The sequence below is a fragment of the Trematosphaeria pertusa genome (genome assembly GCF_010094035.1).
Source record: "Trematosphaeria pertusa strain CBS 122368 unplaced genomic scaffold BU26scaffold_1, whole genome shotgun sequence".
NCBI classification, from domain to species: domain Eukaryota; kingdom Fungi; phylum Ascomycota; class Dothideomycetes; order Pleosporales; family Trematosphaeriaceae; genus Trematosphaeria; species Trematosphaeria pertusa.
Genome location: NW_022987212.1, coordinates 3996771 through 4015461, shown reverse-complemented (window position 1 = coordinate 4015461; position 18691 = coordinate 3996771). Strand labels below are relative to the sequence as shown.

The 18691-nt window shown below is 54.7% G+C and overlaps 11 protein-coding genes across 11 annotated transcripts; 5 read left to right on the top strand and 6 right to left on the bottom strand.

Moving 5' to 3' along the window:
* The first annotated feature begins 1246 nt into the window (after positions 1–1246).
* BU26DRAFT_34565 (6-phosphofructo-2-kinase/fructose-2,6-biphosphatase 2) lies at positions 1247–3171 on the top strand. The gene is made up of 3 exons (XM_033822375.1): positions 1247–1503; positions 1556–2142; positions 2192–3171. Exons 1-3 carry the CDS (start codon positions 1332–1334, stop codon positions 2828–2830), a joined length of 1398 nt encoding a protein of 465 aa, XP_033692050.1. The 5' UTR covers positions 1247–1331; the 3' UTR covers positions 2831–3171.
* Positions 3172–3866: 695 nt separating this feature from the next.
* On the top strand, positions 3867–5560 carry BU26DRAFT_34619 (uncharacterized protein). The gene has a single exon (XM_033822381.1). The coding sequence runs from the start codon at positions 3976–3978 to the stop codon at positions 5197–5199; it is 1224 nt and encodes a 407-aa protein (XP_033692049.1). The 5' UTR covers positions 3867–3975; the 3' UTR covers positions 5200–5560.
* Positions 5561–5673: 113 nt separating this feature from the next.
* On the top strand, positions 5674–6524 carry BU26DRAFT_513767 (uncharacterized protein). The gene is made up of 2 exons (XM_033827691.1): positions 5674–6050; positions 6158–6524. The coding sequence occupies exons 1-2, from the start codon at positions 5721–5723 to the stop codon at positions 6365–6367; spliced, it is 540 nt and encodes a 179-aa protein (XP_033692048.1). The 5' UTR covers positions 5674–5720; the 3' UTR covers positions 6368–6524.
* A 355-nt stretch (positions 6525–6879) lies between these two features.
* BU26DRAFT_499613 (pyruvate dehydrogenase kinase-like protein) lies at positions 6880–8645 on the bottom strand (the record flags this gene model as incomplete). Its single annotated transcript, XM_033826422.1, has 6 exons — positions 6880–7104; positions 7156–7168; positions 7220–8232; positions 8283–8479; positions 8530–8554; positions 8604–8645. 6 exons carry the CDS (start codon positions 8643–8645, stop codon positions 6880–6882), a joined length of 1515 nt encoding a protein of 504 aa, XP_033692047.1.
* A 204-nt stretch (positions 8646–8849) lies between these two features.
* Positions 8850–9400, bottom strand: BU26DRAFT_34523 (uncharacterized protein). The gene has a single exon (XM_033822373.1). It carries the CDS (start codon positions 9296–9298, stop codon positions 8981–8983), a length of 318 nt encoding a protein of 105 aa, XP_033692046.1. The 5' UTR covers positions 9299–9400; the 3' UTR covers positions 8850–8980.
* A 64-nt stretch (positions 9401–9464) lies between these two features.
* On the bottom strand, positions 9465–10769 carry BU26DRAFT_599620 (cytochrome c). Its single transcript, XM_033835115.1, has 4 exons — positions 10653–10769; positions 10350–10381; positions 10112–10270; positions 9465–10059 (listed from the first exon to the last, which is right to left on the bottom strand). The coding sequence occupies exons 1-4, from the start codon at positions 10666–10668 to the stop codon at positions 9940–9942; spliced, it is 327 nt and encodes a 108-aa protein (XP_033692045.1). The 5' UTR covers positions 10669–10769; the 3' UTR covers positions 9465–9939.
* Positions 10770–11226: 457 nt separating this feature from the next.
* BU26DRAFT_34447 (NAD(P)-binding protein) lies at positions 11227–12670 on the top strand. Its single transcript, XM_033822362.1, has 6 exons — positions 11227–11651; positions 11728–11811; positions 11858–11871; positions 11977–12255; positions 12395–12530; positions 12582–12670. The coding sequence occupies exons 1-6, from the start codon at positions 11409–11411 to the stop codon at positions 12594–12596; spliced, it is 771 nt and encodes a 256-aa protein (XP_033692044.1). The 5' UTR covers positions 11227–11408; the 3' UTR covers positions 12597–12670.
* Positions 12671–12861: 191 nt separating this feature from the next.
* Positions 12862–14649, bottom strand: BU26DRAFT_499610 (uncharacterized protein; the record flags this gene model as incomplete). The annotated part of the gene is made up of 3 exons (XM_033826421.1): positions 12862–12872; positions 12929–14449; positions 14511–14649. 3 exons carry the CDS (start codon positions 14647–14649, stop codon positions 12862–12864), a joined length of 1671 nt encoding a protein of 556 aa, XP_033692043.1.
* Positions 14650–14886: 237 nt separating this feature from the next.
* Positions 14887–16502, bottom strand: BU26DRAFT_446256 (uncharacterized protein). Its single transcript, XM_033824612.1, has 2 exons — positions 16374–16502; positions 14887–16322 (listed from the first exon to the last, which is right to left on the bottom strand). The coding sequence occupies exons 1-2, from the start codon at positions 16418–16420 to the stop codon at positions 14927–14929; spliced, it is 1443 nt and encodes a 480-aa protein (XP_033692042.1). The 5' UTR covers positions 16421–16502; the 3' UTR covers positions 14887–14926.
* On the top strand, positions 16348–17455 carry BU26DRAFT_34424 (uncharacterized protein). The gene has a single exon (XM_033822361.1). It carries the CDS (start codon positions 16671–16673, stop codon positions 17397–17399), a length of 729 nt encoding a protein of 242 aa, XP_033692041.1. The 5' UTR covers positions 16348–16670; the 3' UTR covers positions 17400–17455.
* A 460-nt stretch (positions 17456–17915) lies between these two features.
* BU26DRAFT_558458 (uncharacterized protein) lies at positions 17916–18314 on the bottom strand (the record flags this gene model as incomplete). Its single annotated transcript, XM_033832565.1, has 1 exon — positions 17916–18314. One exon carries the CDS (start codon positions 18312–18314, stop codon positions 17916–17918), a length of 399 nt encoding a protein of 132 aa, XP_033692040.1.
* Between the last annotated feature and the right edge of the window lie 377 nt (positions 18315–18691).

Sequence of the window (18691 nt, the reverse complement as noted above, 5' to 3'; positions counted from 1 at the left end):
CTTCCCCACGTACGCATAGCGTGAAATCGTACAAACGCATTTGCCTCTTTCTGACCTATGCGCGCTGTTGCAGAAGAATAGATTACAGTCTCCACGTGCGGGTGCTGGAATTGCCAGGGAGCGATAGCGGTGCTTTTTCATGTCGCGCCCCCTCCTGATAAGGCAATAGCAGACACCGAAGTCGCACTCAGCGGGCCATGGCTGGCAACTAGCAACCGCCCTCGAAGCGACATCTCACCAGAGTCACCACGTACCCAGGGAGGCAGCATCGATTCGCGCGTGCAAACACGATCCCTTGCGCTTGCGGCCCTGCACGTTTCGACGACAAGCTTTCATACCCCGCCGGCAGCAAACGCCTGGGCTGGGAGCGATCCGAAAAGCGGGTTGACGGCAGCATCCTCTCAATTGGCGCGAGGACACCGTCTTTGAGGATGGCACGGATCAGGAACTACTCCATATCGACGGTGAGTGGCTTTCATTTGGCGTGCCAGGCGCCCCGGGCCTGCCCATTTATGATGTCCTCGCGGCTGGTCTCAACATGCGGCGGCGTCCGGCATTCGGCGAGCCGCACAGATTGCATGAATGCGGCATGTGGAAAATGGAAAGCGCCGGCTTAGCCATTTTCTGATTTTCTGGCATCGCACGCCCGTCCAGGAGTGGCGTCATTCGCAATCCTGAGCGTCACGAGAGGCACACGAGCAGACCGCCGTCGCAACTCTGTCAGGACCGCAGGGCCACTGCCGGGAAACGCGCCGAGGCGTCCAGGGAAAGAAAGTCTGCCATCATCAGCATCGAAACCCGGCGGCATCGCGCGACTGGCCGGGCCAGCATAATTCACAGCTTCGCGCGCCGGGCCAGTGGAACGTTCACAGGCGCCAGCCCAGCCAACGCCAACGCGCCGATTGAAGCCAGCCTGCGCTGATTGCTGCACCAACGCTCTCGCACCGCGTCCCAAGAGTCACCCGAACGCTCTAAATACAAAGGCGCGGTTCCAAATGCGGGGAATTGGCACCTCCAAGCTTCCACCTCCGCTCGCTTCTCGAAAGCCGACCCGAACCCAGAGCTCTGCATCACCACGCTGCGCGCCCCTGCAACAGCTGCCCCAGCACCCAATACTCTCCCAATTGCCTTGGATTCTGGACTCTCCTGCCGTCTCCTGACGCCGGACCACCTTTGTTCCTTTGGGCACGGCCCACTTCTGAGGCCGCCGCTCGGAAGACGCTTGGCCGGCTTCCGAGCCATATTTCTTTTCACTGCTTTCTTGTATAAACTTTTCCGCCTCCCTCTGGCCGCCTCACCTTCCCTCGAGCTGGAGGCCGCTGCTGCCCGTCATGACGGAGACCAATGGCGTCTTCACGCCCAACATGCGCGCTGTGCCTATAGGCGACTTCGTAACGCCGAGCAAGAAGACTAACGGAGTCGGTATCCAGGCTGAAGACACGCGGATATGCGTTGTAATGGTGGGCTTGCCCGCGCGGGGCAAGAGCTTGATTGCACAGAAAGGTGAGAGGCTCCCTGTCACATCCTACCTTTGCTGACATTGCGCGCATCATAGTCGTTCGCTACCTCCACTGGCTGTCTATAAAAGCGAAGACATTCAATGTCGGCCAGTACCGACGTACCGCGACCCCGAACCCGTCCGCCGAGTTCTTCGATACCTCCAACCCGGAAGGAGAACGCCTCCGCAGAGCCGCCGCGGAAGCAGCCGTGCACGACATGTGCAGGTGGTTTGCGGAGGGACGCGGATTAATTGCGATACTAGATGCGACGAATTCAACAAAGACCCGCCGCAGGTGGATACAAGAGCGATGTGCAAAGGAGAACATTGAAACTCTGTTCGTGGAGTCCAAGTGCGACGATGAGGACCTGATCATGAGCAACATCCTGGAAGTCAAGACAACGTCACCGGACTACGTAGGGCAGGACCCAGAGTTGGCCGCAGCCGACTTCCGGAATCGTATTCGGAACTATGAGAAGGTGTACCAGACTATCGACGAGGATGAACGCGATCTCACATATGTGAAGTTAATCAACGTGGGCAAGCAAGTCATCATCAATCAGATCCAGGATTACCTGCAGAGTCGAGTAGTGTACTACTTGATGAATCTCCACATCAAGCCGCGCTCCATCTGGTTATCCCGGGTAAGAACGCCCGCGTCATTGTGATAGCTGTTGTAACTAACGTCCTCAGCATGGCGAATCGCAATACAATCTCTCGGGCAAGATTGGCGGAGACGCAGACCTTTCTGAGCGCGGCGAAGCCTATGCTCATGCGCTACCCGGTCTCGTCGCGAAATCCGTCGGTGACGGCCGCAGGCTCACCGTCTGGACGTCCACCCTAAAACGAACGATACAGACCGCGCGCTTCCTCCCTTTCGAGAAGCTCGAGTGGAAAGCTCTGGACGAACTCGACTCCGGTGTCTGCGATGGCCTCACGTACGCCGAAATTGAACAACAGTACCCCGAAGACTTTGCGCAACGCGACGAAGACAAATACAACTACCGCTACCTTGGCGGGGAATCATACCGCGATGTGGTTATCCGGCTGGAACCTATCATAATGGAGCTGGAGCGCAGTGAGAACATTCTGATCGTTACGCATCAAGCGATCCTGAGGTGCATCTACGCATACTTCATGAACGTGCCGCAAGAACAGAGTCCCTGGATGGAGGTGCCACTTCATACGCTAATCAAATTGACGCCGAAAGCGTATTCGACGCAGGAGGAGAGGCTAAAGGCCGATATTCCTGCTGTCAGCACCTGGCGGGGTAAAGGCAGCAAAGCACAACATCAGGAAGTCGATGGCTGCGCGGGTGGTGGTAGCATATGATGTCATGGCGCAGTCTCGGGACGTCAGCGAACCTCGGTCGATTTGGCGAGTGGGGATGGAGCGGCCCGCCGCGGAGAGCGGAGCGGAAGAAAGGGAAGCTTAGTCAGGCGGAACTTGGCTCGGCGGGTTAGACGACCGCGAAAGGAAATAAAAGGAGAGCGTTGAGGTCAGAGTTTGAGGACCTGATGGGCTTCGTTTTTATGTCTTGACCATTTCTACTGTGGGCTTGGCTAGGATGCTTATCACTTTGGCGGCGTTAAAACATAGACTGGTATGGCTTCCATTATCAGTTTTACTGTTTCCATATCTCTCTTCCCTTTTGAGAACGCTTTATCATGACGGCTTTCATGGTTGCATAGGCACGGTGCACGGGTTTTGTGAGCGTTGGGAGAAACTTAGAGCTCACCCTTCGTCAGAGACTGGCAGCGTTGAATGAATGCATAGGTCAACCTGCTCAATTCAAACGCCCTTCTAGCTTTGTGTGATTTCTTTTATCGCGCTGTCATTCAATTGTGGCGCGGCCTGATCCATCCTCAGGTTCCTAGTGATCCGGGATTCGTTCACAACACTGGTGCGCTCGGCAAAGGTTGCCGCTGTTGCTACGATGACTCCTTGGAGAATACGAACGCCCAAACAAAAAGCACCATGGTTCTCGGAGTCCCTGGAGCGGCTCCCGTCTAGCTCATTGGCAGAAGTCGCAGCATGTCAACCCAAGGCAAAAAGTGGACCATGGTTGTTTATGCTTTGGGCGAGTGGTGGGAAAACAGTGCCTCTTCCAAGGGTAAGGCTGCCAGATCGCAAGGGAGAAAGTCAATGGAAGGAGCTCTGAGCGATGGTAGCTGTGTGATGGCAGAGAGTCTTCAATCCATGATGAGCAGGACGGGAAACAGCACGCTGGAGGTGCGACCGATGGACCTGGGGGTTGCATGAGCCACGCTCATACCTTCTCCCAGCGGGAACCTTGGAAGCTGCAGCGCGCCCTCGGGGCATGTGCAAATGTCGGCTGTCGTGCCCATGGTCCTGACATCGCCTCGAGAGTCCATTTCCATCAGGCCTTTGCTTGTAGCCTCAACGGCTCCAGTGGCAGCATTCCCAACAAATCATCCCTACTATTTTTTTTTGGCCCCGTCCGCGTATAAATTACTATGGATAGCCACCGGTGTGACTGCACCCATTGCAAAAGAGCCAGCCCGGTGATATTTATCGAGCGACGGCAACGACAGAACAAAGCCATGCATACTCCTCGTCTTGAAGTCCATCCTACGAGGTCCAACGACCAGGGCCCAGTTCTGCCCCCAATGGGCATCTTCTCAGTACCCAAAGCCGGCAAGCCCGCCCCGAAGCGACCGCGCAAAGGAAAAGGGTCAGAGGACCTTCAGGATCCGATTTCCAGAGTTCCAGATGATACGGCATCGCCACGCCCAATCGCTCAGCCACAGCAGCAACAGGGCGCTCACAAAGATAAAGGTCCTGACCTTCAGGTTCCCGTTGCTGCTGACCATCCAGAATACGGACTCCATATCCTGGCCGCAGCAGCCGCATATGTCCAGGCTAGCGATCCGCCAGAGGAGAAGCCTGCCAAAACACAACGTATCACGTTGAGGCTTCCTCCCCGAAAGGAGTCCATTCCAGACGAGCCAACCACAGCGCCACCGGAGACCCTGGCCCGAGGGAAGCAGAAAGTACAGATCAGCAGCCCGCCGGACAATCCCCCTCACCTCGTCCTAGAAAACGGCAACAACAGGCGCCGCAAGACCAACAAATGGCGCATCGATGGAGTGCACACCTGGGAAGAGCCCCTCCCGGTCGACGAACGCCGTCCGACGAGCCTGTGGGATCGGCACACCATTGGTGCGGCCGGACCTCCAGCGTGGTATATAAACCCTGCTGGCGGTGAGTTGCCGAACCCGGGGCTCTCGAAGCCGACGCCGGACGATCTGGCGAGGGAAGCTAAGTGGGTCGAGAAACTCCATAAGTACGACTACTACAAGGAGGTTCTGGGCGGAGAAGAGTCAGAATCAGAGTCAGAGAGCGCGGTACTGGAGAAGGGAGCGAAGAGGACCGGGAAGCCGTCATTGAAGAGCGGGTTGAGTGAGGAGCAAGGGGCGGAGGCATCCAGCGCGAAGTCATCCAGCGCGAATTTGTCCAGCGCGAAGTCATCGAGCTCGAAGCCGTCCAGTAAGAAGTCATCCAGAAAGAAGTCATCTGGCAAGAAGTCCTCCGCCAAGAAGGCCTCCACCACAAAGGCCTCCACCAAGAAGGCAGAGGAGGAGGAGTGGGAATGCTGCCCCGGAGGTTGTCCCACTTGTACCAGGATCGCGCTTCGTATGGCAGATGATGCTAATGAGAAGTCAGGCCAAGGTCACTAAAGCCTCTTCCTGGGATACCGATTGGGTATGCAGCCTGGGGACAGTGGTGTATTGCGGTTGAATCGTCTTTATCTCCATTTCTCTTTCGATGGGTTGGATCGCCGATATCAAAGATGGACAAGAATGATCACCCCTCAGCATTGTGTCGTTGTTCATCCAAAATTGAGTGTGCTTGGTGGCTTTTTTCCTTGCTCTTTCGCCGCGACTTGTTCTTGACATCCCTGGTGGTGAGAGGTGGTTTAATGGCATCGAGATGGAGGATAGCACCGGATACCCGCAATCCCTTTGAAGACCCTGTATGTTAGCATAACCTAATTGTTATATTCCAAATGTTGATAGCCGTACTCTGGTGATGTTAATGTAGCCACGTATCGTGCCCCCGCCAAACAATCTCCAACCGAAATCCTCCGCCTCGGAACCACCTTCCCCTTTCGCCCACTTCCGCGGGGAAGCACCCAGCTCCACCACCACCGTCTCTAGCACCGCATGCCCCCTCGTTAATATCAGCAATCCTCACAATAATGCCCCCTCCCCCAAACACGCCCCAGTCAAACGCAAACGCAAATCCCAATCCCCCTCCCACCAACGCCTCCGCCTTCCTCGCAACCGTGCTCAACCCGCCAACCACCGCGTCCCGCACGCCGCCCCATCTCCGCATGAGCTCGAACCGAGGAGGACAGTCCGAATTCACAGCGACCCAGCGCTCCCTCCAAGCGCGGAACAAACCATATGAGGGTGCAGCGGCGACGCGAGAGGGCGAGGCATACGAGACGCGGCAGCGGCGCGAGGAAGCGGCGTCGATACTGCAGAACCTAGAAATGCTGATATGGTATAGTTCCGCGAGGAATGAGGTACGAGCCCCCCAATACATGCTCACCTCTCCCACCACGCCTCTCGAAATCCCACATCATACCACAAACAGGGGTGAAGCAAGTTCAGGCCTAACAAACCAACGCAGAGCCTCTCGCAAACCCGGCACCACTTCCAGAACGTCGTCCTTGGCGTCGACCGCGACGACGACATACAATGGCTCGAGGAATGGGAGGTGCCGCCTGAGCGGCGGGTGCGGAAAGACGGCGAGGATACGGTTATGGGAGGAGGGAGTGGTAGTAGTCCGGCGCGGAGTGCGAAGGGGAAGGAGAGGGAGAAGGGGAAGAGGAAGGCTTGAACATATCCTCCTCCCCACGGCACACACAAGACGAGAACATGATTTACGAATTTGCTTGCATACACGAGGTTTTCATCTTGGGTTTTCTTGGTTAGAGCAGCATTATACCCCCTAGTGTCTATTTGCAAGTCAGATTGATATATTCAAAAGCGCTTCAAAATGATGGTTTCAATTGATATCAAGACATGTACTATTCCGCCCATCTCGCTGCATCCGCTCTGCCCAAATCCTTTTCTTTATCCAACTAAACGCGTAGCGTTGCCAATGAATGAGTTAAAAAAGAAAATGCGTGCACCCATTGTACACAAGTTTCGAATGCAGGAGAGAACCCCATCCCGTCCTTACCATGGGAAAAGCCGGTCAGCCAGCCAGTAGCCAAAAATGCGCAATAGATACAAGAAGGCGCATCAACCCCTCAATCCAGCTCTTCAGCAAACAGCGGCCGATAGTCTGTCAAGCACCAATCTTTAAATGCAGATACAACCACACCCCCAACGCCCTTGATTAAGTCATCACATGCCCTCCTCCATGCCCACATTTCTCCACCAAGGAGCCGCGCCCCCTCTCTCTTGGAACATCTCCTCAGCATCGCCGACCTGCCTCCGCTCGCTGACTTCCATCTGCCCACTCAACTTCAGCCGCATGGCTTTCGAGCCGACCGAACTACTACGCGCCAATCCTCGAGACGAACGAATCAGCTCGCTAGACGTCCACTCGTCCCTCATGACTGGTAGTTGCTATTGCAGGGGTTCCGATGAGGAGCTCAGACGGTTGAGATGGAGGTATACGTCGGTGCCGTAGCTATTTGGTGTCAGCAAAGGTGGAAATAGGGAACATCATGATCAAACTCACCCCTCCATACTGATCAGCTTCAGATCGCCACCGAAGTACCTCGCGTATAGTCTTGAGATGGGCAGACCGTATCCGAAACCGGCCATTGGCGCCTTGAAGTCGCTCTTGTTAAAATCCGGGTCCAGGCTCGGCGTCTGATCTACGGTGGTATACATATACGTCCACACGAGCGGGATAGCCGACCGTGGAATTCCTCCTCCTTCGTCTGAGATCTTGATCGTAATGTCTTCTTTGCCCTCCGCTACAATGACTTTGGTCACGGGAAAATCCTCCTTGTCCTGCCCCCTGAACTCGACAACAGCGCGCAGCGAGTTCTTGAGCGTCTCGAATAACATGTGTGACAAATGGCCCGGGACGTACATGAAGCTAATGTCAGAGTTGCAGACGAGCTGTACTTTCGGGGCTTCGAAGAGGCCGTAGTGATCCTCGCATACGAACCTCGCGTTCTCAATGGCTTCTTGTGCGAGTTCTCGGACGTTCGTCTTCGTACAGATGATGCCGACGTAATTAGGATCGGAGCGTTGCCGCTGGTCCGTGAGCGCTATGTGCTGCCCGATGAGCATGCGTATGCCGATACGCGACATGTAGAAGCGGTCGAGGAAGGCCTGGATGTTGTGGTCGATCTGCATGCGTTGTTTCCGCCGCTTCCATTCCAGAATACCTTGTGCTACCGTCGTAACGACGGAGTCGTGCCGCCTCTTGATCTTTTCCAGCGTCTCTGCGAACTTGATGTTGTATGCGCTTAGCTCGGGCGGCCATTCGTTTCCATCATCTGCCGCAACGTAGTATCTCCTGCTTGAAGTTGAGCCTTTGATTTCCCTGCCATGTTTATGCCCATTCCCGTTCTTGGGCCCATTGTTCTCGGGTGCAGACCTATACTGGCCTTTGGAGATGCTCGGATTTTGCGTTGTCTTGCTGATCAAACTCGATTCTTTATTGGGGCGCTTTGCAGGGCGTAGTAGTCGTTCTTTGATGTCAGAGGGGAGGTTGGGTCGGGGGAGAGTCACGAGCTCCTATGACAGATGAGTCAGAAGGCTTCGCAGAGAAGGAGCATGCGACCTACTTCGAACGATTGTGCGTACCAATCTCGCACTCTCTGGATCGAGGGCATCTCGTTAAGGCCATCGGGGAGGTCGCTGAGCTCTTGCACGCGGTGTGCTAGCCGTATGGGGAGCTCTTCGGAGAGGAACTGTGACGCGCGGAAGAGGGTTCCTGTCGATGGTCTCTCGCCGAACTGTACCATCTGGCGCAGGGAAACACCTGGGACTATGTTAGTCAAAGCCTTGCCATGTTCGTCTGAAGCTGCATACCGGTTGCGGGAAAATTGCTGTAGTGCTGCTGAAGCATTAGCAGACGGAAGCGCGTATCCAAGCGCACAGCGCACCTTGATGGTATCCATCAGCCTCTCCGACCGCTTCCACGACATGATGCCAATTGTTCAAGGCCTCTCGGCCTCCTGCGCTGCGATGTCGCCAAAGTGGTGTTCTGGGATGCGTTGAAGGTTGGTGGACAGAGCTCGCGATTCCGTCCCCCCCGCTATGACGCTAATTCAGAGGGAAGCGAGACCGAGGTCCGGCAGAGCGTGCGCGGCGAGAGTCGAGGGCGCCCCGAGATGGAAATACAGGACAGCGAAAGGAGGACTGAGGCAAGCCAGGCTCGCAGATGCTTTGACGTGAGATGGCGCGCGAGGCAATTGGGCGTGGGATGCTGGGCGTTGGGTGAGTGATGCAGCTTAGTGAACCGGCCATCCCCACACTCACTTCAGCCTCCACGCGGACGAGCCAGACCCTTCACGTGGAGCGCAGAAAAAGCCACCACACTTGTGCAAATACCGCACGGCTGACGCGACCGAATTGTGTAAAGCTGCCGTGCCCTTTCTGCATTTCGCCGCATGCGTATGGGCGCTCGGTGGCACTTCAATTCCGCACGCAAGACCGTCGAAGCTCTGCTGAAGCTCCAGCCACATGATGGCGGCCCTTGCAAATCCTCGGCAAGCGCACCTGCACCGCAGCTCCTGGTTTCCGCCGCCGCCGCATCTTCCTCGGGGACCACCGGAACGCGTGACGGCGTCCCTGACATCTTCCACAGCCCCGAGCTGCTCGCGTGAGTCGTAAGAATGATTTACGCAGTTCTGGTTGGCTGCATCGGTGCATTTCACGGCGGCCTCTAGAAACCGGCCGGTGAGACGGACGTAGAGAAAGCCTCGAAAGATCTCTCCTGAGCAGGAATTGGGTCCACCAGACATAATACATCATGTGAGGCTTTACTTGTGCGACAGAGAGCTTGACACCTGCGCATCCAGCACATCTCATCGTCAAGTCGGGAATAGCCAGCTGCCGATGGGGGTCGACAACCTGCCATGACCTCATGCTTCGCTCAGGAACGCGCTGCCAACGTCCAGTCCCGTACCTTCACTTAGGAGAGAACACTGCAGATTGTGATGTAAAGAGGAGAATTTTTATTCGACGTGCCGCTAAGGCCTAGACCAGTCCATGCTGCACCAGAAATCGAAGAACCGCTCTTGCAAAGTACACAAAACATATTTCTACACAGGAACAAGACGCGCACTGGATGCGCACCACCGCCTTAATCGTACGTCTATCATGCCTGTTGGTGGTACAGGGAGGAAACGGGAGCTTTTTGGGATCGGAGAGGATTAAAGAAGAGTCGTGTTGGATCGGAGATGGGGGGAGGAAAACGTCCGGGTGGCCATGGAGCGTTTATTTGGTCTCGTCCTTGAGGAAGGTGATCAGGTCGTTTCGGTCCTTCGCCTTCTTGAGACCGCCGAAGGCCATCTTGGTGCCGGGGATGTACTTCTTGGGGTTCTCGAGGTAGTCGAACTGCGAGCCATTAACACGAGCGCGGGGCAAATGTGATCTCGAAAAAGCATACCAACGAGTTCTCGTCCCATGTGACGCCTTTCGACTTGTTGGCATCGGTGTAGGAGAAACCCTCGACCTGGCCGGTCTTGCGGCCGAAGAGACCGTGTAGGTTGGGGCCGATCTTGTTGCCCTCACCCTCCTTCAGGGTATGGCACTGCGCGCATCGGGTCTGCTAGCTATCAGCAAAGGTTCGGGGCGCGCCGGCATGGGTGACGAGGCCATTGAGGGCCCAGTCTGGCGTATCGTACCTTGAAAAGGTTGGCACCCTTCTTGGAATCGCCTATGGAGATGCGTCAGCGGTGTACAGGATGAGCAAAGCTTTGTGAGGCCGGCAATTCCGTCACGCAGGTGTTCCCCGAGGCCCGATCGCAAAGCTGTCACCTTGCAAAACCTGCGTCTTGAGCTGCTCGAGGACCGCTCGTCCAGCTATGCGGGTCATTCCGCTTCTCTAGACCAGTATTCTGCGAGAGACGCGCGCTCAATGAGCGACGCAGAGGCGTGGCGATACGGAGGACACCTGCATGACGTTGCCGGCTGCACGGAGAACGTACCGTTCTCGAAGCCCATTGTGACGAGGTGTAAGACGCTGGAGCGGGAAGAAGAGGATGGATGAGTAGTAATGGGGACTGGCGATGTGGATGCGAATTGGTGCAGTGGTGAGATGTGGAGAGAAAAAGTTGCTGAGACGGAACCGGCAGAAGAAAAAGCTCTAGCACACCGTCATCTCCTAATCACTCTCGTCACGTGGGCGCTATTAGCCACAGCTGTGGCGCCTTGTCCACCAATCAGCCCGTGAAAGTTACAAAGGCGCTCCGAAGCGTGTCCGGTGTTCGCCGACGACCCGTTCCAAGGTTCCCACAGCAATTCGCTCTCTTCTCGGCCATTTGCATCGTGCAGAAGCAGGTTCCTACTGCTCGATTGAAGCTTACACCGCGGCTCCATCTAGACGCCCTCCGCATCGTCCCTCCAGCCAAAGCAACCTTGGAATGTCTCGGCCTTATTCAGCCATGGCGGTGACAGCGCATTGCACCCAGTTCAGCCTCTTCGTAGCCGTGACTTATCACTTGCTCGCATCCCGTCCTTGCCGGACATCACCGATCCGAGGCCTTTACTAACACGGTCCGTACCTCATGCCCATACAACCAAAGAAAACCACAGCCCTGTATGTTCGCGCGCGAATAGGCTAAGAGCTCGCGGAATACAATACACTCGGAACACGGTGCTTATAGGCCCTCGTTTGCCGGCGACCTCGGTTTGCTGCCTCATCCATCCTCCTGCAGCCCCGGCTGCCCTCCGCCGCCGCACCAATGAACCAAATCCCCGACGTGCTGTTCGCCGATCAAGACTCTACTACCTGGCTGGTTGTCGGCGCAAGCAGAGGCATTGGCCTCGAGTTCGTGCGCCAGCTGCTGGCTCGCGGTGAGCGCATAATTGCAACTGTCCGCGAACCATGGGCTTCGCATGCCTCAGGACTGTGGGGGCAGGCTGGCAGTGACCATGGCCGCTGTCAAATGTACATCTGCGACATTTTGTCCGAAGACAGCATTGTCGTACGTATTCCCATGACTGTTTGATATTGTACTTGTACACCTACGTCATGGGCCGTGACCGCTGACAGGGCACCAGAAATTCGTCGCCCAGTTGTCAGCCATCCCGAACTTGAAGATTGACTATGTAGTACTGAACGCTGGAGTCCTAAGATACCCCAATGTAAGCCACACGCACGCAATTTCGGGCCGTTCGCTAACCCTGACAGAGAGCGACTGAATTGTACGTCTCCCGCCAATCCTAATCCCGTCCCGGCTAGAACATATGCATCTGCAAAGTACCTTGAGGTACAAGCATAGGTACACGGGGTGCTAACGAGGCCTGCAGTTCCTTTGAGGAGTTTGCCTTTCATCTTCACACTAATACCATCGGACCAATAATCACCGCACAAAAGCTTCTTCAGACTAATATCCCGATTGGCACCATTGTCTTCATGTCCAGTGACTCTGGCTCGCATGGCAACTTCCGCGAGATGGAGGATGGTTTCGCCGCATACGCTGCATCCAAGTCTGCTCTGAACATGGCCATACGCCATATGGCTGCAGAGCTTAAGAGGAAGGATGACGACACGATTATACTGGCTATGCACCCCGGGGAAGTAGCAACGTAAGTTCACTCTCTCCTCGATTGTTGCGGAAGATGGCCCTTGGCGCTGCAGGAACGTATGCCACATACGGTGGCCTGACGTACCTCAGTGGATAATGGTCAATTATCGTCCGCGCTGACTCTTTCGACTCCTTTACAGAGACATGGCAAATATCAACGTTACCTGGGACGTCCAAGGAATCATTACTCCAGAAGAGTCAGTAGTGAAGATGATAGATGTCATTCAGAGCAAAGGCATCCAGCATAGCGGCACATTTTGGACGTGGGAGAACAAGGTAAGTCACGCTCCCAGATCTCTATATGTAGCTGATACTAATCGCTTTTAGCCTTATGTCTGGTAAGGTAGATTCGGTAGATGGAATTAATTGGGTGTCCTTTTCCTTTGCGCAGACGCATTTTAGGATATCATTAACTTGCGAATACCCCTAATATATCGCATATTCCTTGTACTCTGTTTGGTTATGGGTTGCACCGTCGGCCTCCGGTGGCTATGCGATCTCTCCGAATGCACGGCGTAGCGAATCGGTGTCCCAGTCCGCCCTATCCTCCCCTTCAGGTAGCTCATAGTCCACTAGAACAGCTATTTTTTGCTCCAACTCCTTCTCGTCATGCTGCCGCTGGACAACCTTCGGCGCGCAGTCCGGGAACCCCTTCAAGAACCAATCCTCCTCACTCTCTTCTCTCTTCGCGTGCCATGAGGTTGTGGTCCTTCGACTCAGTTTCCCCTTCTTCCTATTTATACGAGCTTCTTTTTGTCTCTGCTTAAACTTTTGTTGCTTTTCCTTCCTCTCCTTCCGTTTCTCCTTGGTCGTGAGGCGGCGGCCCAGCTCCTGGATGCCGTTCTCGGTCTGCCATTTCTCTATCTGCTCTCGCTGATAGTTGAATCTAGCCCGCTTCTTGCCGGTCAGGTTCGGGAGTGTTTGCTCGGGAGTGTTGAACTTCGGCCCCCTCACTTGCCTTCGGGCAGCGATGATGTCTTGGCGTGGGCTAGGGTAGGGTATTGGATCAGGGCCGCTGAAGGCCTTCGGAGGGGTAACGGGCTCTGATTTGATGGGCGGGTTATCCATGGCTTTGTGGTAGGCGTCGAGCTTGCCTTGGTCCAGCAAGCGAACGGGGCAGAGCGGCAGTGGACAGTTGGGATCGTGGTCGCGAATGCCTGGTGGAAGGCTGACTCTCTGGTCCTCTGTATCCAGAGTGTGTAAGTAATTGCAGCGTGGGTAGTAGCCGCCTCTTAGCTTTGTCCTACAGTAGCCTTTATGGTACCAGTAAAAGCAGATCTTGCAGTCCTGCTCCTGTGTCTTGGGCCCCCTCGGCGGTTGGCGAACTGAGGCTGGATGGTGCTGAGTTGCTAACGAAGTATGTGGAATTGACTCCAGTTTCGAAGGGATGTCGTGAGTGGGAAACGAGACTGAATGCCCTCCAGCGGCGTCGAGACGACGCCGCTTGTGACCGTTCTGGTCTAGGGTGAATGGGTGTTTGCGAATCCGCGTCCCCGGGTGACTGATGGACGTAATGTGGGGCTTCTCTTCTTCTGTGTGCGATGGCGGCAAGGTAGCGGTGAGAGACGGAGCGGACGATGAGATTTCACTCGGTGTGTCGGAAATGGTTATCGCCTCGGTCACGCCTTCCTCTGTGGAGTCGGGGTCGGAATCGGAAGACTCACTATCTGTGGACGAAGAATCTTCACTGCTTATTCCTCGTAGGTGAGATCGGGGACTGTTATCCTTCAACGAAGCCTGTGAGTTAATCACTCTGACATCGGAATCTTCTCGGCTGCGTTCATGAACCCGTTGAGCAATCTGGAATGTCTGCTCTCGCTTTCTAGTACCCTCCTTGAAAGCCACCATGTCGTGACGCAGCGGGCAAAGTGGAAGATCGCAAGGAATTCGGTGGACGTATCCAGGCGGGACACTGATCGGCCAAGTGATGTGAGTCTCGTGGGCGAGATGACATCTATCACCTCGGCGGCACTCACCGTGATACCAGAAGAAGCAAGTCTCCTTGGGCTGGCCGGGAGGTGGCGGAGACATTGAGCTAGGTCCAAGTGTGGAATGAAGAGGTAGTGTATGTGAAGAATCCGTATCGGTGGGTGAGCGTTGAGGAATCGCGCCGGACGAGGCAGGAGAGGCTAAGGCTGACGGTTCTACAGCGGCGTCAGTAAGGGTAGACATGTGGCGCAAGGTAAAGACACGGCCTGCGGATATGACATAGAAAGGGTGGTGTGATACCCGCTCAAATGCCACGGTGACGCTTACTGGATTGATGGTCAGCTGACCCCCGAACTACCACTGGTGTTGTTGGGTTGATGGACTCAGAGAGCTGCCAGAAGTCGGGACAGCCACATACACCGCCATGAGTCTTGAAGAGTGCCAGTGTATGCGTGGCCATCTCCATCTTTGGTTGGAGGTAAACTGCGTCTTGAAAATCGATATAGACAGAGAGGTTTCCTCTATATGCGGTTGGCTATGGCAATTTATTGAGGAAGAGAAGAGCGGCCGGGGATGGGAAGGTTGGTTTTAAGCGCCCAAACTGAAGCGCGTGCAGATGTGGTGAGAGGAGAGCGACGCCGAGACCCCAGTTGCAGATATGAAGGAGTGAAGCTGATAGAGTGATCCTAGCTAGTAAAAGTTCCGTGAATCACCTAGTATTAGGGACTGAAAGCTAACTCTCACTACCAAATTTTACTTATGATGCTAGAAGTCACCCTAAACGAGACCCAAGTACCCAGACCCACCACTCCAAGGAATATTCCCAGCGTCCTCAGGTTTCTCGTCTCGACACTCGAACTTCTGAGATTGATTTCTCTCGGCGCGCCCATCTCAGTAACAGTATCATACTGCGGCACGTACTTGAAATCGAAGAGCGTCTCCGTGCCAGCGAGTCCGTGCTTGGCATCGACAATAACCACCCAAAATATCCTCTTCAGTCGATCGATATGCCCTCGGTCGAGCCACGGTAAGACGCGGTAAAAGTAGCATAATGCCATGAAGAAGACGCATTGTCCGGCCATTAAGGACCAGTAGTAGAAAGATACTCGCGGGAGTCCGAGCTCATCGCCGAGGTCATTGCCATTCAGCCACCTCGCACTGGCAATGAGCATATCCGGAGAGACGTAAGTTGGAGGTTGTCCTTCCAGGGAATGGATGATATTGTTGGCAAGCACCTTCGACATGTCCGACGGATGCACTTCGTTATAGAGGAGTGATTCCATGGTTGCCTTTGCCTTAGTCGTGGTTTCAAAGTGGTCGGTCGGCGTGCCGAGAAGATAACCTATGTACCGCCACAGGGCCACGTAGTCTTCCTTCTCTTGTTCCCGTAGGAAGATGCCCTGTCGCGGGAAGCTTAGCCATATGAGCGTCGCGCAAAATGTAGTAACAGTGCCTATCTGGTCAAGATCATTGACCGGTACGCCCCATTCTTCGAGATTGAAGTAGCTTGGTCGCTGTTTGGCGAGCTTCATGATGCGTTGACGAACGGCAGCGTGTAGAAGACGGACTCGAATAGAAGAGGCCCATCCATCCCCTCCTGGCTTGATGGAGTCTAGCGACCTTGTACACTGTAGTATGTGTTGTGTCGTTTCGAAAAGTCTTCTTCTCGCCACCTTGGTTGAGAATCCGCCCGTTCGTGCGAGGGTCTCTACAACACGAGCGGCGCCCATGCCTCCGAGCAGAGATTGATATGTAAGTCCAGTGAGGGCTGGGCCTCCGTATCGATAGAAAACATCTTGACCTCTTCCTATCTGCACCCAATTTACCCAGGCCGGGACAGTACTCACTTCTTCCCAAAGTTGGTGAAGCTTAGGGTCTGATTCGTGGTGGTCTCTGAGAAGAACAAATAGATCTCGTTGAGGCAGTGGAAGCTCTTCCTTCTTCTCTTCTTTTGTTTCTTTGAGTTCTGGAGCTTGTTGCTGGCTATTGTTCCTTGGCAGTGTGCCGGACTGGGGTGGCGAAATGACGTTGAGACGGTCGAGACATTCCTCTCCTAGAACATCGTATGAATGCTTAAGAGGTTCCGCTTGCTCCGGGGTAAAATGATCTTTAGTCCATTCGAATGTATAGCCCCAACAGCTACCCTAGTCAGCGATGTATCCTTCGACAGGTTACCGCTTGTGGACGTACTGTTTAGTGTTCTCTGTTCGGCGACGAAATGGGTTTGGCAACGCCATTATGAGAAGCCAAGAACGGTAAAGGCGACGGATGGGGAAGAGAGCGGACGGGAGAGGGCGGCGAAGATGGGGAAGAGAAGCGATGCACAAGTAGTTTCAGTCTATACCGTCATATGATGGAGACTATGCCGAGGCGCTTGAGCCAATCGCAGACGGCCGGGGTTCTGTGGCTCCTGTGGCGCGAAACATGGCCTGTGCGGAGTAAGTTCAAAAGTTCGAAGAAGCTCTCCTTTTCTTCGCAACACAAGTCATGAATTGCCACACTTGCTCGCGACGGGCGCTACACCAATGCATTCGCTCATTCACCGATACTGAACTTTCCGCTTTCACTCGGGCAGGAGCTTTTCAGAGCCCGCAACAAACACGATACTTCTCCGGGGCCCATCGGCCGCAGCTCCCGCAACGGGCACGCGCAGAGCCACCAAAGCCGTTCGCGACGAATCTGCGACAGACAGATAAACCCGTAGAGTCAAAGAAAGATATACCGCTATGGCTGGTCGAAAAGGAGGCCGTCAAGCAGAAGCTCGGTGGAGCCGCATGGAATCCGCGCAAGAAACTCTCTCCAGACACAATGGAAGGCATACGGCATCTGCACGAAACACAACCAGATAGGTTTACGACGCCGATTCTTGCACAGCACTTTCAAGTCTCACCGGAGGCCATCCGTCGAATACTGAAGAGCAAATGGAGACCTTCGGACGAAGAACAGGAGGAGAGGCTGAAGAGGTGGGACAAGCGTGGAGAGAAGATATGGTCGAACTTGGTGGAATTGGGCATCAAACCGCCGAAGAAGTGGAGGGAAATGGGCGTGGGAAGGGCGGAGCGGGGGGAGAAACCAAAGTGGAAGTCAAAGACGAGAAACACAGTGGATGTCCGTGACAGCTTCAGCGAGGATATCCTACCGATAGTGGACAGCTCCGGGGAGTCGAGGCACCCGCGGTGGGAGGATAAGCCTCTGACCGAGCGGTTGGGCATCTGAAGCAGGCTGCGGCAGACGAAATTATCGACTACGCCGCTTGCTTCTCCTACGGAGCCAACCGTTGAAGAGCATAGTGAGGGCGTCCAGCGGACCTGCTTATCTTCGTCAAGCTTCAAGCTGCAGCAGGACACCCCGGACTTGGCGATACCACTGCGGCAGATGCCAAATGGTCGGACATTCGCGACACGTCGACTTTTTGTATACAAAGGAAGCCATCGTTAGCGCACCCAAGTGTCTTATGAATCGCTTCGGCTGCGGCTCGCGCATTAGTCTTGATAAGCATCGGCAAGTGCAAGATTGATTACATCTGGATCATAGCCGCTCAGCAGAGAAGATGTTCGAAGAATTAGGAGTATTATTAAGTATGTATCGTATCCATCCCCTCCTATACCCAGGATCCTCACTCCAGGCTTGTGTAAAGCAATCAAACATGAAACAATCACAAAATGGTATCATCTCTCCTCCCTAAATGCACATCCCTCTCCTTCCCCTCCCCCAATCCTCACCCGCTCACACTCAGATACACACTGGCCCTCCATAATAGTCCGTATAAGCCGCATTCACACTCTTATGCTGCTCCTTGGCCTTCTTCTCGATCTCCTCGGCTGCCTTGACGCACTTCTCATGGGTGACCTCCTCCTGCTTGGCGGGGGTGATGCTTGGGCCGGCGTCCGCGGACTCAGGCTGCTTGTGTTGTTCTTTCGAGTGTTCCGCGTGTTCGACGCTGTGCCGTCGACTTGTTGGAGGAGAGAGGCCAGCGCCGTAGGTGGTGGCGAAGGAAGCTTCGACGGATTCGTGGTGCTGGTGGGCGTGCTTTTTGAGGGATTCCCAAGCTTTGCTCAGGGTGTGGTGGTGTTCGTGGTGGTGTTCGTGGGAGTGTTCTTGGGAGTGCTCTTGGGAGTGTTCTTGCGTCATTGTGGTGGTTGATGGGCCGTTGACCGGGTGGTTGGTAGTTTGTGGTTGTTCGATTGACAGTCGAGTCTGAGGTGCTTTGATATTGTATCGACGATGTTGGTTGGAAGATAGCTCGAGTAGACTGACGCTCGAATGCAATTGATGCTTTGCTTGTTCAATTGATGTTCCGATGTTGATGCTGTGGTGCTTCGATAACGTCCAAACCAGCGTCCTCTTTATACACCTCCCCCTGCCCTACCGCACTCCTACTACATCCACTGCCAACCCAAGCCACCGTTATGACACCACCCACGCTCTCCCAACGATCACGCTTACACAACCCAAGAACTCTGTAAGCAAGGCTTTCAAGTCATTCGAACTGGCCAACCACACTTCTT